At 43.8% G+C, this 17242-nt stretch overlaps 1 protein-coding gene across 3 annotated transcripts in view; it reads left to right on the top strand.

The window, feature by feature from the left end:
- LOC144754851 (WASH complex subunit 2-like) overlaps positions 1–17242 on the top strand; it is a 770229-nt gene that overhangs the window by 30103 nt on the left and 722884 nt on the right. For all 3 annotated transcript variants that reach the window (XM_078643106.1, XM_078643107.1, XM_078643108.1), the window contains exon 3: positions 14024–14089. In XM_078643106.1, the coding sequence (XP_078499232.1) occupies positions 14024–14089 (66 nt within the window). The remainder of the gene's footprint in view (positions 1–14023; positions 14090–17242) is intronic.

Raw genomic sequence — 17242 nt, forward strand, 5'->3', positions numbered from 1 at the left:
TCAGATGGGATCTCAATGCCTTAAAAATATCTAGGTTTCTTAAGATACAACATTTTACAGTCATGAAGTTGCCATTTGAATTTTGTCAGCACTATACTCTGTACTTCCAAGTGTAAAATAATCCGTTTGACATAAATGGAATGTTCCAGTCACCAGAAAACACACCTACCTGTATACACTTCCTCATAATGCCATTTAATGGTGGGTCCAAATGTTTGCAAGTCATTTTTCTTCGATGAAGTCTTTCCAGTCACGAGGTAAGTTGACTCCTCCTTTCTCTGATAGTGCACATGGGCATCGACTCCATTGTTAGAATGTTTTTTTTCCACAATCTGGTTCGGACGTGTATTGCTGCGCTCCGGTTTGAAACCGTTCCTCTTGTTTCCCTCGGTGGGCAATCCACTCTCTCCTTGACGGTATTATTTTGTATGCATTTCCACTTCTCCTCGTATCGTTTCGATCAAGAAATCCTTCACTTTCGATTAAAAAAAACTTTGTGTGCGGCCTTCCTGCCTTACTACGTCGGTCCAGCCTTCTGTTGATGGAACTGACTCCTTTTAAATTCTGTCCTCTGTGCCACGCCAAGTACCCTCGCACCGACTCACATCAAGTGTGTAATTGTGCTTGTCTCCGGAGCACAAGGAAGAAGACTGTGACGCTTGTAAATTGTTTTGGTCCAAAAAGATTCTTCGCGATCCTCGAGCTTGCCGTCGTGAAATACAACACCAAAGTATAGGACACACTCCGTATATCTTCAGTTGAGAGTCAAAGCATGAGGAAGTTGAGGCGTCAGCGTCAGAAGAAGATGAGACCTTCTCCATTCCAGACTCAGATTCGGAGCTGGAGATAGATCCGGAGTCCGAAGACATGCCTCTGGGACAAGGTGCCATGAGTACCGAAGACCCCTTGCCCCCTATACTCATGCCTAAAAAACCCAAGGCTTCGGCACCACCTCTGCCTTCTGGCCAAGGATGGCACCTAGACGATGTTTCCAACGCCCTGCCTTCCTGCTCAGCACCGAAACACATAGTCAACCTTCCAGCTCGGGACCGAGTAGGCCGAAATCCTCTTCGGATCCTAAACCTTCTGGTTCGAAGAACAAAACCAGCTTCAAGCCAAAACCATCTATGCCGAAACAAAAGCATTCTTCGGAGTTGAAATCTTCCGCTCACAAAAGCAAACCTATCTCCGCACCCAAACCTTCGATGCAGAAATTAAAAGAGAGTGTCTCTGAGGCTTCTGCCCCAAATTTATTTAGACATGGTTCATCCCAAATTGGACCCCAAACAGTAGAACATTATATCAACCCTGATACAGGACATATTCATGCTAAATCTCCATCTAAACACAAGCTTCCTTCTAAAGACTCTCACTATAAGTTTTCTTTTAAGAAGACAAAAGACATGGCTACTAGCCCTGCTCATCTTGCCCAGCCATCCCCTCCACCTCTACCATCTTCTCTACATTTAGATCCTCTACACATCACACCTCCGGGATCCCCACTTTCACAGCCTGAAGGGGATGATCTTGACGAGGAAGATGTTCAATTACCTGTAGACCCATGGAACGATTACACCAGTGACCCTCCATTAGACACCGATCCAGATCATTATCCTGCAAAGCCATCCCCACCTGCTGATGATATGGCTTATCAAGAACCCATTGCTAGAGCAGCAGAGTACCATGGGGTAGCATTACATAAAGAGTCATTCGAAACACTTGGGTCTACACACAGGTCAAGTAAGATGCTCCCTATGCTGAAGGGCATGATGAGGCATGCAAAGGACATCTTCAAAGACCCTGTATGAGCATACATTCTGACTCCTAGAGTCAATAAAAAATATAAACCTTCGACGTCTGACCCTGTCTTATTGAAAGGTCAACTGCCTCTTGACTCCTTGGTAGCCTCTAATGCTGCAAAAGAGCTAACTCTAAACCTCTGGTGCTGCACCCCCCCAGACCAAGAATCTAAGCTCATAGATTCCTCAGGAAAGCATGTAGCTGCTCATGCCGCCAATCATTGGCGAATCGCAAATTCACAGGGCCTACTAGGTATGACAGGGCACGCTGAGATGAATTTGAGCAACTGCTCCAATATCTCCCAGAAGAACTTAAGGCTGATGCTCAAGAGTTGGTTCAGGAGGGCAAGTTAATTTTCAACTCTTCAATTAGGTGGGCTCTAGACGCTGTTGATACCGCAGCTAGAGAGGTCAATACCAGCATTCTCCTTAGAAAGCATGCATGGTTTATGATTTCTGGGTTTAAACCCGAAGTTCAACAATTCGTCCTAAACACCCCCTTTGACAAGGAACATCTTTTTGGTCCAGAAGTCGATCAGGCTCTTGAAAGATGAAAAAAGACACTGAAATGGCAAAGTCCATGGGAACACTCCAGTCTCCTTCGAATAGAGGCTCATTCTGTTGCTCCTTTTATCGGGCATTGTCTAAAACCATATCCTCAGACCCAATGATTTCTCTTACAAAGGCAACAAGCAATCCTCTTCCTTTAAAGGTTTCTATAGAGTAGGATATAGAGGAAACAACTCTATGGGTAGGGGTAAGGGCGCCACACCCCATAATACCCCTACTCCCAAAAAGCACCGACTTGCCCACACTTCCCACAGATTACTTAATACCTGTTAGGGGAAGACTTCAACAGTTTCTCCCCATTTGGCAACTCATAACAACTGACAAATGGGTAATCGGCCTTATCCCACATAGTTATTGCCTGGAGCTTACTACCAATCCTCCAAACATTCCACCTCACTCTCACAAACTGTCACCAGACCACTTACAATTACTCAAACAAGAAGTGCAATCGCTCTTACTAAAGGGTGCCATAGAACCAGTTCCATCACTGTACCAAGGTTCATGGGTTTACGCTCTCTATTTTCTAATTCCCAAAAAGGATGGCTCCTTAAGACCAATTCTGGATCTTAGAATGTTAAACCAATACATACTGTCAGAGCACTTCCATATGTTAACGCATCAACAAGTTCTTCCACTTTTACAGCAATGCGATTTTATGTTCACACTAGACTTAAAAGACACATACTTTCACATTCACCCAGCTCATCCCAATACCTCAGATGTGTAATGGCAGGCAAACACTACCAGTTCGAAGTAACTACTGCTCCCATAGTCTTTACCTAATGCCTCGCAGTAGAGACAGCTCATCTCAGAAGACAACACATTAATGTCTTCCCATACCTAGATGACTGGCTCATCAAAGCTAGCACGTATCGCAAATATCTGCACACACTCTTCAGCAGAAGGAGGCAGCAAATACACAAGTGGGAACGTCATCTCCAAGTCATCTCCAAGTCATCTCCAAGTTCTCTTCCATACTTTCAACAATGGGGATTTTCACAAATAGAACTATTCGCCACAGTAGACAACGCAAAATGCCCAAACTTCGCCTCCAGGTTCACATCCCTGTGGATGAATTGGTCACAGATATTTGCCTATGCTTTTCCGCCTGTCCCTACTCCTTCCGTTTTTGGTTCAGAAACTCAGGCAAACATCCCTCACACTGATTTTGGTAACTCCCATATGGGCCTGCAACCTGTGGTACACCATCCTGTTGGAGCTGTCGGTAGTTCCACATCAAAAGCAGTATCTCATCTCCAGTCTTCTCACTCACAACCGTGGAGGAATCGGGTTTCCAAATCCCAAGGAGCTCAATTTAGCCATCTGGCTCCTGAAATCACAGAGTTTGGATATCTAAACTTTCCACAAGACCGTATGGCTATTCTGAAGGAAGCAAGACAGCCTACCACTAGAGCTTGTTATGCAGCAAATTGGAAATTATTTGTAGCCTATTGTAACAACAATAAAATCAATCCTCTAGATGCTTCTGTTCAAAACATTATTTGTTACCCCTTGCACCTATAGCAAACTGGTCTAGCTTACACTTCTATTTGGTTGCACCTTGCAGCAATAACTGTGTATTTGCAGAACAGACAGCATTTATCCTTGTTCAAAGTTCCTGTCATTAAAGCCTTTATGGAAGGCTTAAAGAGAGTGATACCACCTAGATACCTCTAGCACCAGTGTGGAATATTAACATTGTTCTTACAAGACTTATGAGTCCACCCTTTGCGTCAGTACACAACTGTCTGTTACAGTTTCTCTCATGAAAGGTTGCCTTTCCCATTGCAATCACCTCATTAAGGAAAAGTTGGTGAGTTGCAGGCATTAACCTTAGAAGAACCCTTCTTTCAGCTTCATAAATTGAGGGTAGTTCTTCCCATCAGCCCAAATTCCTCCCTAAAGTAGTTTCTGCTTTTCATATTAAACAATCTCTTGCGTTACCTGTCTTCTTTCCTCAGTCTATTCAGTAGCAGAAAGAGCTCTTCACACACTTGATGTCAGAAGAGCACTATTGTACTATATTGAAAGGACAAAGGATTTTCGTAAAACAAAGCAACTGTTTGTTACATTTGCTCCCCCTCACAAGGGCAATACTATGTCTAAACCTGGCATTTCAAGATGGATTGTTAAATGCATTCAGACGTGCAAGCTAAGAGAACGTTATCTATACCTCCTAGAGCTCATTCCACTCACTACATAGGAGCAACTATGGCCTTTTTAGGTAACATTCCCATAGTTGACATAGGTAAGGCAGCGACATGTTCTACACCACACACATTTACCAAACACTATTGTGAGGATGGGTTAGCACATCAACAAATCATTGTAGGCCAATCAGTGCTAAAGACACTGTTCCGGACAACTGCAACATCTACTGGTTAGCCACCGCTTTGGGAGATAAGTGCTTTATAGGCTATGCAAAGCATGTGTATCTACAGCACACATGCCTCAAATGAATTATGTTACTTAACAGTAAGCATCAGTTCTTGCCATGTAGAGCTGTAGATTCACAAACGCCCTCCCATCTCCACAGATACCTGTATTTGTTGCAGTTCTCACTATCTACATTACATACACGGACATCTCTATACTATACTTACTTTCTCCATTCTCATCCTCTTACTGGAAAACAATCTAACAATGTAGTGGATGCCCTTGCATACTATCACCGAAAGGAGTCACCTTACCTTGTGACTGGAATGACTTCTTTGAAGAAAAACAACGTGCAAACATCCGGACCCAACACTAGATGGCAGGAGTATGCAAAGCATGTGAATCTACAACTCCACATGCCAAGTACAGATGCTTACTGGGTAAGTACATCATCCTTTTTTTTCCAATCCGAGTTTGATCAATAACTTAAAAGAAAAAAATGAGGGCAGATACAGCACTGGGACGTGGGTAGGGGGAAGCAACACAGGTGGTGGTGGGGTGAAGCAACAAGCAGGGGTGCCGGCGAGAGGAAACAACCCAGGGGTGTCACGGCTGAAGGAAGCAGCATGGAGAGCATAGGTGTGAGGAAGGACGCGAAGAGAGAGCAAATTGGTGCACTGGGGAGAGAGCAACATGGAGCTAGCAGGGAGAAACACATGGGTGAGAAAGGTACACGGATGGAGTGGCGTAGAAGCACACGGACTACAGAGCAGCACTCAAGGGGGGAGAAAAGTGCATGATGGAGACAGCTGGAAAACACAAGCACTCCTGGGAGTGCTTAAGCAAAAAGAAAAAAGTAGCGACTGAAAAGAAGAGCAGTGGAAGGATACAAGTTTGCATCCACTCTCCAGGGAAGTAACGAACACAAGAAGAGGATGGAAAGACCACACAAGCAAGTAAGTGAGTGACAATGAAACCAAGCAATGGTAATAAATCGGCAGGTTCTAAGGCCACTATAAGCTGACAATGTGTTTCACAACAGGCTGCTGTCTAGAAGGCGAGACCTAAAAAAGCATATCTCGTTGATTTGGAGCAGCCCACTTACGATTGTGATTTTTTAAATGTCATAACAGGGCATCTGAAAGCACACTTAGCAATTAATAAACGACCCTGCAGAACCGACATTCTTTATACATTAACCCCATCACCAGGGCAGGACTGGAAGCCAGAAGTAGCCCTGGCATATGTTCAAATCATCCCAATCCTTCCCGTCTCTTTCTTTCGATTCATATTCACTCTCTCTCTCTTCATCTCTCTTCCCTTCCCTCTCTTTTTCTTTCTCTTCGTATTGCTCTCCTCCTCTGTTCTACATTTGCCCCCTGTGCCTGCTTCTCAACCTCAAGGGGGATAGTTATCTCAACAATAATGGAAACCCACTAGAGTTGCTTCATCTTTTTTTTGTTTATGACCATCGGAACCAAGCCATGTGGAGTGAAGGGTGCAGGGGTATGGGAAAGCAGATGGTGTGACCCAAAGTGGACTCCCATGCTGAGTGAGAAAAGTTACTACACCCTCAGCCTAGGGAAGGTGGTGACTGTTGGTGGTGGCAGTGTAATTCTAGTCCAGGGGACAGCCCTTTTTAAGCAGTATCTCTGAGGGGGCTCTGCCTACTGGTGCTTTCAAGCAAAATGTCTGTCCATCCCCCATAACTGGGGTCAATTGGCTGCATCATGTCTGGCACATCTACTAAGTGAGTGTGAGGTGGGTTGTGGGTCCTTCAGAAGAAGTGTCCATCCTGACAAGATGGTGGTTTTGATTCCGTAAAATGGATATGCCCCAGCCGTTCTCCCCAAAACATGTACAACCTGGTATGTGGTGGCATGTCTTCAACCCTTTTTTAAAAATTTTCATTTTTTATGCAAGGAACAAAAAGGTTACAGAGAAAACACATGAGACCCCACAAGTAATAAGTACAGAACCATGTAGGCACAATCGTTAGAACAAAACCATTACAATGTGATATAACATATGAACACAAGAGAGAGTCAAAAAGAACAAAAGAAAGAAACAATGAAGAAAAAGAAGAACACTACAAAAAATAACGGCAATTATCAAACATTCTGTTGATATGAGATAAGAAAAAAGGAATAAACAAATCAGTAACCATCCGTTCATTATATCCATTCAGTAATAGGATTCCAAATTTTAAGCCCTATTCTCCTCTTACGAATACCCTTTGTTTTATATATTGCAATCTCCAAGTTGTATACAGATAATCGCTGGGCCCTCCACAGATGAAATGTGGGAGGATCGGGAGATATCCACTCTTTGGAGATACAACCCAGTAGTACTGCCATACAAATGAAAAGAAAAGAGGCCCGATCCTTAGAAGTAATCAAAACTGTGGAGTCTGTACCAAACAGCACCAACTCAGCATTAATACATATGGGAGAGCCCAATATTTCAGTTAGAAAAATTTGAACCAAGCTAAGAAGGAGTGCAAGTTTAGGACATGAAAAAAACATATGTAACGCATCAGCCGCATAACATCTGCATCTACTACAACTGGCACCCGGACCAGTACTCCATTTGGAGACTTTCCTAGGAGAATAGTACAGGTCATATAAAACCATGTAATGTTGGGCAAACATCTTACCTGAGGTCAGAACCTCCTTAGCAAGAGAGATAGAGAAGTAAAGGTCAATAGTGGCAACATTTAGTTTAGTTCTCCATTTCTCCTGACATTGATCCAGGTCCTCTGAAAGTAACAAAATTAAATTTGAATAAAAAAAAAACAATGGGTGACCCTTTTCCCATCCCTTCTAACACAGGAATTTGCTTGAACCGCGTTTCGTATTGTCCCAGCTGAACATAGTAACTGCGGATTTGAAGAAATTTAAAAAAATCATTTTATGTACACCATATTTACGTTGTAGGTCCAAAAAGGGCTTTTCGGCATCCAACAGGGTCACGCCTATGGATGTTTTAGTTACCTCTGCCCAGTCAATTAAAGCAATAACACGCCTCACATGGTCTGTCGTGTCACGGCCCAGAATAAATCCGCGCTGAAGGGGTGAAACCAGAGAGGAAATCATAGCGGAAAGTCTAGTGGCTACGATTTTGGAGTACAACTTGCTGTCGGCGTTTATTAAAGATATTGGCCTGTAAGATGATGGTAACTGACCAGGTTTGCCTTTCTTTAAAAACATTGTTATTATGGAATTATTCCACGAAGCCGGAGGTGCCCCACTTTGTGCCCTAAGGCAGACTTCCAGGAGGTGTTTCTTCAAAATGGAAAAAAAAAGTTCAAAAGAATTCTAAAGGAATCCCGCCAGGACCTACTGCTTTCCCTAAAGCTAGAGATGAAATCACCATCTCTACTTCCTGTTCTGTATACTCCATCTCTAAGGCTTCCCTCTGGAAATCTGTGAGTTTAGAAAATTCCTGACCATCCATAAACATCGCAAGTTCATCTTCTATATCCAAGGAGTCCTCACTAGAATAAAGTTTAACATAAAATTCTCTAAATACTTCCAAGATTTTGCCAGGCTCAGTATGTAATAAGCCATTGGCGTCCTGTATTGCGTCCACTTTCCTAGCCACCGCTTTCTGCCTTAGTCGTTTGGCTAGCAATCAACCAGATTTTTCCCCCGCCTCAAACATATCAGAGCGAAAAATCGCGATTTGAGCCGCTAACTTCTCGGCATAGCTTTCATAGATTTTAATTCTCTGGATAGCAAGATCTCGCATTCTTTGTTCAAATTCTATTTGATTAGAGTTTGAGGTTTGCATCAGTGCCAACTCTAAGTCACGCAATTTGGACATCTCTAATTCTTGCTTAGCCCTGATACAACACTGCTTATTTATAGTAAAGCTTAATGTTCTCCCCCGCACCCCAGCTTTAAACGCATCCCAGACTATGCCCACTGTTGCAGAGCCGACATTAAACCAATAATTGGCGATCGAAGGTCCATGAGCTTCTAATGTTAGGGGTAAAAAAGGTATCTGCGACTAGTTCAAGAATAACCTGGTTGTGATCCGATATGATTTTGGGGAAAATATCTATTTTAGTATTAATTAACAGGTCTACTGGGGCAAAAAAATAATCAATACGAACATGTTTTTCGGTGTGGGGCAGAAAAAAAAGTAAAACCAGGCAAGGCTGAGAGCATAAAGCCCCATACATCAACTAGCCCAAATTCATTCAGAATGCCCTTTATTGCCTTAAAGATTTTAGGCTTTCTACCTAAGTAAGAGGAATTGAGACGATGATCGAAATCTCCTGATAAATGCAAGTTTAAGTCTCCACATATCACAAGGGGAGAAGGCCATTGGGCCAGCTCAATACTAATCAGAGTAAGCATTTCAGGATCATCCAAGTTGGGGGTGTATATGGTACGCATAGTAAAGAGAAAATTATCAACCCTCATTTCAGCAATTGCCCATCTTCCATATGGGTCAGCCTTGGCACGCTTACACTCCCCCATCCGTATTTTTTTAAGATTGCTACCCCTTTAGTTGTTGTTCCTTGACGTGTGCATATCAAGGTTTCATAGCCGAGATCTTTCAGGCACATCCTGTTATTCCACGCACCGTGAGTTTCTTGAATACAGAGTATCTGTACCCCCATATTTTTGAGAATCTGTTCCATCACCCCCCTTTTTTTTCTATTATTCAGCCCACAAACATTCTAGGAGCAAATAGAGAATTTAGCCATTATCCAAAAAAGGGTTAAAGATCAGTACAAACAATTTATTGTGGCTTCTTCTCGATTGCTGTCTCAAATAATAAGGTGAATTACATACTCTGTACCTGCTGTTCCTTGCCCCCCAACCCCCATCCCTACCCCGCCCCCACAAACCATCCCACCCCTCCCTCCCGAACCCCCCCCACAACCCACCACAGTGAGGCATAGGAACTGAAAAGTCCCCATAAAGGATGGAAAGAAAAGAGTAGGCGTTCCCCGTACACCCCCTTCCCCCTGCTAAATTTGAGAAACCTCCAAAAGGAGATTTAACTTGACCCTATGAAGAAAAGTGAAAAAGGAAAAAAAAAAGAAAACACTACGCACTCAGACAAAACAATAGATAACCTTGAAGAGAATCCAGACATCTCACAGAAGATTGCAGAGGCCAACCAAAACTTATTCAATACCCTTAACCCCTTCGACACTCATGACAAACTCAGCTCGTCATGAGTTACGCCTCTCGTACACTCATGACGAGCGGAGCTCGTCATGTAATGCGGGTTTTTAAAAAACTCAGCGCACAGCGGGAAAACGCTTAGCGCGGATGCGGTTAAAAAGAATCTAGGAACTCCTTGGCCTTAATCTCTGAAGTAAAGAACACCGTTTTATCTTTAGTGATGACCTTTAGGTTAGTTGGATTTAACAAAAAAGCCTGTGCTCCTTTACTTTGAAATGTGCCATCTCTGCTGTACAGTTGCCTGACAGTAGTCTGGCCGGACAAAAAATTCGCAACCTTTTGCCTTACGTTTGCGGTCTGGACGAGCCAGATCATATAATTGCTCACGTAAAAGAAAATTATTAAGGCAAATAAGAATTGCCCTTGGTCTATTTTCTGCCCCCCCCCCCCAGTCCCCTTCTGAATCTGGAAGGGACATCTGTGAACTCTTTGGAGCTCCATCTCCCATTCCCACTCTTTTAGCTCAGGGAAAGCTTCTACACATAACTCGGTTACAAATTGGCGGATATTTTTCCCTTCGGCCCTTTCAGGGTCTCCCAGTATTCTGAGATTATTTCTCCTTGCCTTATTCTCAATATCGCAGAGCTTCCAGCTAATCTCATCACGGAGAGTATGCAATGCGGAGACGTCAGCTTTACAAGAAGAAAAGTCATCTTCGATGGTAGAAATTCTACTCTCGGCCTCTGCAACTCTAGTGGACAGTTCTATATTAGTTTTGACACTACGGCGGACAGAGTTCTGTAATTTTCGAACTGCTCCATGTATACGAAGGCTCTCCGCCTTAGTCTCCTCACGATGTATCATGATTGCTTGATAAATTGTCGATAGGGTGATATTACTGCCACCATCATCAAAAGAGGGCCATTTGCTCCCTTCGTCACAACTCTCAGCTGCGGTCGGCACTTGCTCAGCGGGAGCATGTGGCGATACAGAGTTACCTGACCCTGGAGCAGTTAGAACAGTATTTTCCCCACTGGGAGATCTTGAAAAATCTTCTTCTTCTTCCAAAAGAGCGGAGCTGGCAAGACTATGATCATCTGCCCATTCAATCTCAATTTCCGTACTTTCATCCTCTCTCTCTCCCTCCCCGTCAGAGACCAGTGACACATCTGACATAGAGTAAAATTTCCCTCCTGAGTCACAAGAGTCAAGATCGTTCAATATTTCCTTATCCGCGGGAGAATCATCTACTTCAGGTAAACTGATTGTGTCACCATCCGCTGTGTCACCATCCGCGGTAACAGAACAGTGTATCTCAGAAATTATACCGGGCGAAGAGGGGGGGGGGGTTCTGTATTGAAATGGCGACACTTGGCTGGCCAGCTAGCATCAACAGTACATTCTTTTCTGCCCTCAACTGATTCTTTTTTTATTAGTCTTATTAAAGATAGCCGGAATTGTTACCTTTTGCCCCTGCGGGGGCTCCTCAGAGGCCGCTATCCCCGGAGCACCAGCGGGGGAAACTGTAGAGATGACAGTAGGAGGAGATGCGTCCGGTCGAATGTCTTGGGGAGCATCATCAGACTTCTCACTCTCTCCGTCTTAAATTGTTTCCATTCTTCTCCCCTGTTGCTGACTATCTGTAGGACCTATAGCTTGTAAAGCCTTCCCTGGAGTGTTGGCGGCTGCCGCTGCCCTCGTAGTAGCTCCCTTTGGTGCCGGGTTTGAGGCGGCATTCTTAGGTCTCATTGTGTCAATTTGAGTGATCTGTTCCGGGTTTTGCAGCACTCCCTCCAGGTGCACCTTGGTTTCTCTGGTCACACACTGTCGCAGTCTCCCAGGTGGATACCTATACTCAGCCAGACGATTACCACGACTCTCAATGTAAATGAAAGGAGAATTATATTCTGTAATGTTGAAAAAAAACCGATGAGAGCCAGCGGCCAAAAGAAACTGTAGTCGGCATTTCCGAGGAATTGCCCCTGAGAAGGAGCCAGGGCTCTCCATATCATCATTTTGAGCCCGAGGGGAGCGGAAATCCAAGACCGTTTACGATTTCTGGCTGATTTACTTGCTTCGTCGCAGCAAGCCGCCAGGCTGCAAAACCAAGGAATCCCGCAGAGGATGCCGCTCCTCACTCTGAACCGGCCAGCACTCCGCCGCACTCCGATTCAAAAGAGCCACACACTCCTCGTGGTTCAGAGTCTGACTGGCAGGTCGCTGAAGCTTCCTCTTCAGGTAACCATCCGTTATTCTTTTCCCCGATATGCCAGCGTCTTAATTTGAGCAGGGGGTCAGAGCCACGGTGTGCAGGAGAACGCCGGAAACCCGCTTACTTGGACACAGCCGTGTCCGCCATCTTGCCCCAACGTCAACCGCATGTCTTCAACCCAATCCTTTGTCTAAGGTACGTTTCCCTTGCCCATTCCCAGTTCCAGTCTTGTTACTGTCACCCATGGCAACAGGAAAAGATATTGGACTTTGTCTAGAAGCTAACTACATCCCAGGTGGCACCAGTTACATCTGGTCTCTCTAGTCTGTTGTGTAACTCTTGATATAGAAGCCCTCAAAATGTGTCCAGCAACAGGAGGAGGTGCTACTTCAGGTACATAGGGGCTGTTAAATGTTGCAGTACCTGTGGTTGATTTGCGCTTCTTGCCTTGGCCTCTAGACGTATACAAGTACCTGCCTCTTTTCCCTGCACTGGTTTCTTCATTGTTGTTTTGGCAAAAATGAGCCCTGCACAGCATTGTGGGAGAGAACACATCAGAGCAGGAATATAATCTCTCCTGCATTACTTTTCTCCCTCCACTCTTCGTCTCTGGTGACTCATGTACATTGTATAGTTTTTCACTGTCTCCTCTGACTTCATCTTATCATGATACATCATGATACATCTGTTCTTCAACTTAAAGAAATGTTTAATGTTAATGTTATTGTTATGTAAAATCTACAGTTTTATTGCCTGGAAAACCTATATATAGCATTTATTGTGCAAGAACTAGCTTGAATGTGCACATTTCTATTATTTATCCCTCAGTTCTCTCTAGTAGTCTTTCTATAGGCAGGCCCCTAAAGATTTATAACATTTCCATGCCATTATCAGTTTCTTGAAATTCAGCAATAGTGAATTATTGGCTTTTCTAATAACTTGTTTATAAGTCTACATTTCTCGGTATACGTGAAAATTTAATTGTGTGAGCGCAATGTTTGTGGATGGTTTGGGCATTTGATGATAGATGTAATGGAGATGTTCATGGCTGTGGGTTTATAAATGTGGCCATAATTGTTTGTTGGGGTGTGTGAGCGTATACTGGTGTTTGTGTATACATATAATGGAAGAGGTTCGGTCATATGTGATGTTCTGTGAGTGGCCATATGATGGTGGGTGGACACATGAATGAGTTGGTTGATAGGCATGTTAAGGTAGGGACAAATCTACATTTGTGAGGAGTTTGCTGTCTCATTCTGGATGAACTGAGGATGAACGATTGATGTAAATGACAGTATTTCTCAATTACCACTAACGCTCGTTTGACCTAGGGACATCACCTTTACCCCCTTAGGGACATTGAGAACTAATTTTCTATTCAGCTGAGTTCTGTATTTTATTCTCATTCTTACATGTTGAGAACATTGCCACATAATATTAACTGTCTAAAGGTTATAGTAGTTACAACACTTTTATTATATTTAACGATGCCTGAACCATTTTTTGCACAGAAGGATTTGGCCACAACCACAGGACAGGCTGACAAATCTGCCATATGTTGGATGTTGTGTGCACAGTTTAAGGTAGCAGAAATGCCAGGGATATCTACTGAGGATCAAAGAATGCAAGTTATTTTTATGCTCTTTCCACTTATTGTTAAACAAGTGCAATATGTCAGTGCTTTTCCATGTTCACGTATGGAAAAAATGTGTTAGTTCCTTTAGAGCTTAGTGAGCTCTGAAAATAATGTAAAAAAGGTTTTCTATATTGTAGTTTAAATACAAACTAGGGCAAGTGGTTCTTTATGTGTTGCTTCTCATTGTGCTGTAAATGTCCGCTATCTGCAGCTTATTTCATAATATTTTATATTTTTATATACTACATTGTACAGTAGTTGAATGTTTCTATCTTGTTATGTACAGAGGGTGTATGATGAAGAAGTTGCAGAACCCATTCCAAAATCTGATGCAGGAGATAAACAAGATCAGGTACTTTATTGGGTGTTGATTTTTAACTGAAGTTATTTTTATTGTGCTTAAGTGGATGATGTTAACCTTAAAGGTACCTTAGCATGCAAGTGTATGTTGTCACATCCATCAACCTCAGATTTTCTTCAGTGTCAGAAAAATTAAAAGCACAACAAATGTTAAAATATAACGGATACATTTACTTACATTTCGCTATTCCCCTCTCTGTGTGCTTTAATTTCTTTGTACTCGTTCCACGCCCTCTTACGATAATCCCCTCTATAGTTCCTGCCTCTAAGATGTGGTTCTGTTGGCATCTCACATCTTTGACTTATATGCCTATCTTCCTTTTCAGCTTTTAATTCATGCTTAGTTTGTTCCTACTTTTTAAAAAAACATCTGTTTATCGCATTTCAAAAGAAAACCACAAACAACAAACCCATTACACAATCTGCGTTCTGCATCAGCTAGTCACCGAAAACCTGTGATCAGTAAACACCATTGGACCATTTACATTACATATGAAACTGTAGGGCACAATGTAGGACTATGTGGGCAAAGCCGCCTCCGGCAGAAAGTTCAGAAGTCTTTAGTCCTGTGTTTCAGACGAGTCCTGCCTCTGCAGAAACTGTCGCAGTGGCGCCCATATGTCTCTGGGCTTAGATGAAATCGGTAGTTCCTCAGTATACAGCTCAAGTTTTTCTTTGCAGTACACCATATCTCTGATCCAGTGCAGCTCCTGTGGCGTCCGTGTGGCTTCCCATGTTATAGCAACTCTACGTTTGGCTAAAAGTAGTGTGATACGTACAAATTTCCCCAGAGCCTCCGTGACGTGAGGAACATAACATAAGAGACAAACCTGTGGCAGGACCTGAAGCTCCACACCTGACATGTCTTTATATTCTGCACCACCTGCCCCCAATACTGAGCCACTCCCTCACACTCCCATGCAAGATGCATGAAATCAGCGTACGTGTGACCACACCGTTTACACCCACTAGTATCTCTCAATCCATATCTGTGTAAGCGCATGGGAGTGTGGTAAATCTGATGTAGGTACTTGAAATGAATGATACAGAGATTTCCGTTAGGGCTGAGCTTACCCGTCAGACTGCATACATTCTCCCACTCCCGTAAGGTCATTAGGGGGGGGGGTTAAGCACAGCATTCCACCTGTTCAAACTCACTTCCTTGGCGCTCGTCACATCAGTTCTAATAGCCTTGTATAGTCTCGTGATTAGCTTTTTCCGCATGGGCGTTGTGAGCAAGAGTTGTAGAGACTGGAGGACCGGAGGTTCAACCGGATATGTGTGATAATGTGATTTTTTTATTTTTTTATATTTCTTTTTATTGAAAAATATAGAAACAGCAAGGTAAGTAATATATTAGACTAAGTGTCAATTCAAACTGGGAAGGAAAAGTCAATACAATGAAATCAGCAATCTATGTATGGAAGGGGAAGGAGGGGGGACAGAGGGAAAATCAATGCACTTACAATAGAGTAGCCAGAATGTGGGGTCAGGGGGAAAGTGGGACATCAGTATTATCCACTATAGGCGGTGCACATATATCTCCACGGTAGGCATTCCAGGGTCCCCATACTCTACACCACTTCCGGGGCCGACCCCGGGCCAAATACACTGTTTTTCCCTGAACATGCACCAATACATGTTTTCCTTCCATACTGCAACTGTAGGTGGCCTTTGGGATCCCCACAATTGAGCAATGTCGCGCTTGGCAATCATGACCCCCAGGGTCGCCCATTGTGTCTGGGCTGCGTTATAATCCGTGGGTTCCCAAACATTCAATAAACATCGCCTAGCTTCCGGTAAGAGGGCAACCCCCGTCACTTCCTTCATTACATCATGTACCCCGCTCCAGAAGGCAGCAACCTCACGACATTCCCAGATAATATGGAGAAATGTCCCTATCTGCCCGCATCCTCTCTTGCACAAACCCTCCTCAGTAAAGCCCATGTGAACCAATCGGGGCCCGTGACGTATATCCTATGAAGAATCTTAAGTTGAACCAGTCTGAGTCGAGCTGGAATTGCGACCTCTTTGGGAGAGGAGATCGCAGATTGCCAGTCCTCGTCATCCAGTTCAAGGCCGTAACGGGTCCACAAGTCCCGAAGACGCAAAAGGAGGTCCGACCTATCATTTATTAATTTTTTATAGACTAGGGAGATAGTACTATCAGGCACATGACCGTCTAACTATCTTCGAGCGGGGACGACTCCGGAATTACCACCCCCACTGGGAAAACCGACCTCAAAGCATGGTGAACTTGAACATAACGGAAGTACTCTGAATCAGCTAGTTCAAACTCCTTCTTTAGCAATTCAAACTATTTAATCTGGCCCTTCACCCAGAGGTCTCCCACCTTACTGATACCAATGAGGTCCCATTTATCAAACCCCTTGGTCTTCCATAGTTTATCAAGTTTATCAGAGCCAAAGAGCGGGGTCGCTCGAGTCAAGCGGTCTTTCCATCCCATCGAACTAGTTGCGTCCTGCCACAGACGCACTGCCGTCTTGGTAGGTCCCGACAAATCCTTAATCACCGATCTAGAGTACAGTGCCCTGTAATAGTTACCCCCAGATAACAGCCATCTATCCATTGCAAAGGCGGGGTTCAATTCGGGACCATACATACCATGGTTAATGGCTCCCAATTGAGACGCCCAATAGTAACGTTTTATATCAGGGAGAGCGATCCCCCCCATCGTACCACGGGAGCGTCAGTTTAGCAAGTGCAATACGAGGGCTACCATCCCAAATCAACTTCCTTTGAAGACCCTCAACTGCACGGAAATAGCTAGCCGGAACTACATCAAGAGTGTTTTGGAGAGCATAAAGAAAACGAGGCAGAGACTTCATTTTAAAGAGGGCCGCACGACCAAGCGGTGAAAGCGGAAGCTTACGCCAACCCGCGACATCTTGTTTCAATCTAGACAAGGGAGGGAGGAGATTCTGTTCATATCGAGTTGCGGGGTCCAATGAAATATAGATACCGAGGTATTTAAACCCCGTGTGCGCAATCTGGATGGGACAGTTATTTGGAAGAAGAGGGACTTCACCTGAAAGGACGTATAGATAGGATTTTGTCCAGTTAATGATTAGGCCTGAGTTTCTACCAAATGAATTCAAAACATCGCACAATACTATCAGTGACT

Source organism: Lissotriton helveticus, chromosome 5_1 (assembly GCF_964261635.1).
Source record: "Lissotriton helveticus chromosome 5_1, aLisHel1.1, whole genome shotgun sequence".
In the NCBI taxonomy this organism is placed as follows: domain Eukaryota; kingdom Metazoa; phylum Chordata; class Amphibia; order Caudata; family Salamandridae; genus Lissotriton; species Lissotriton helveticus.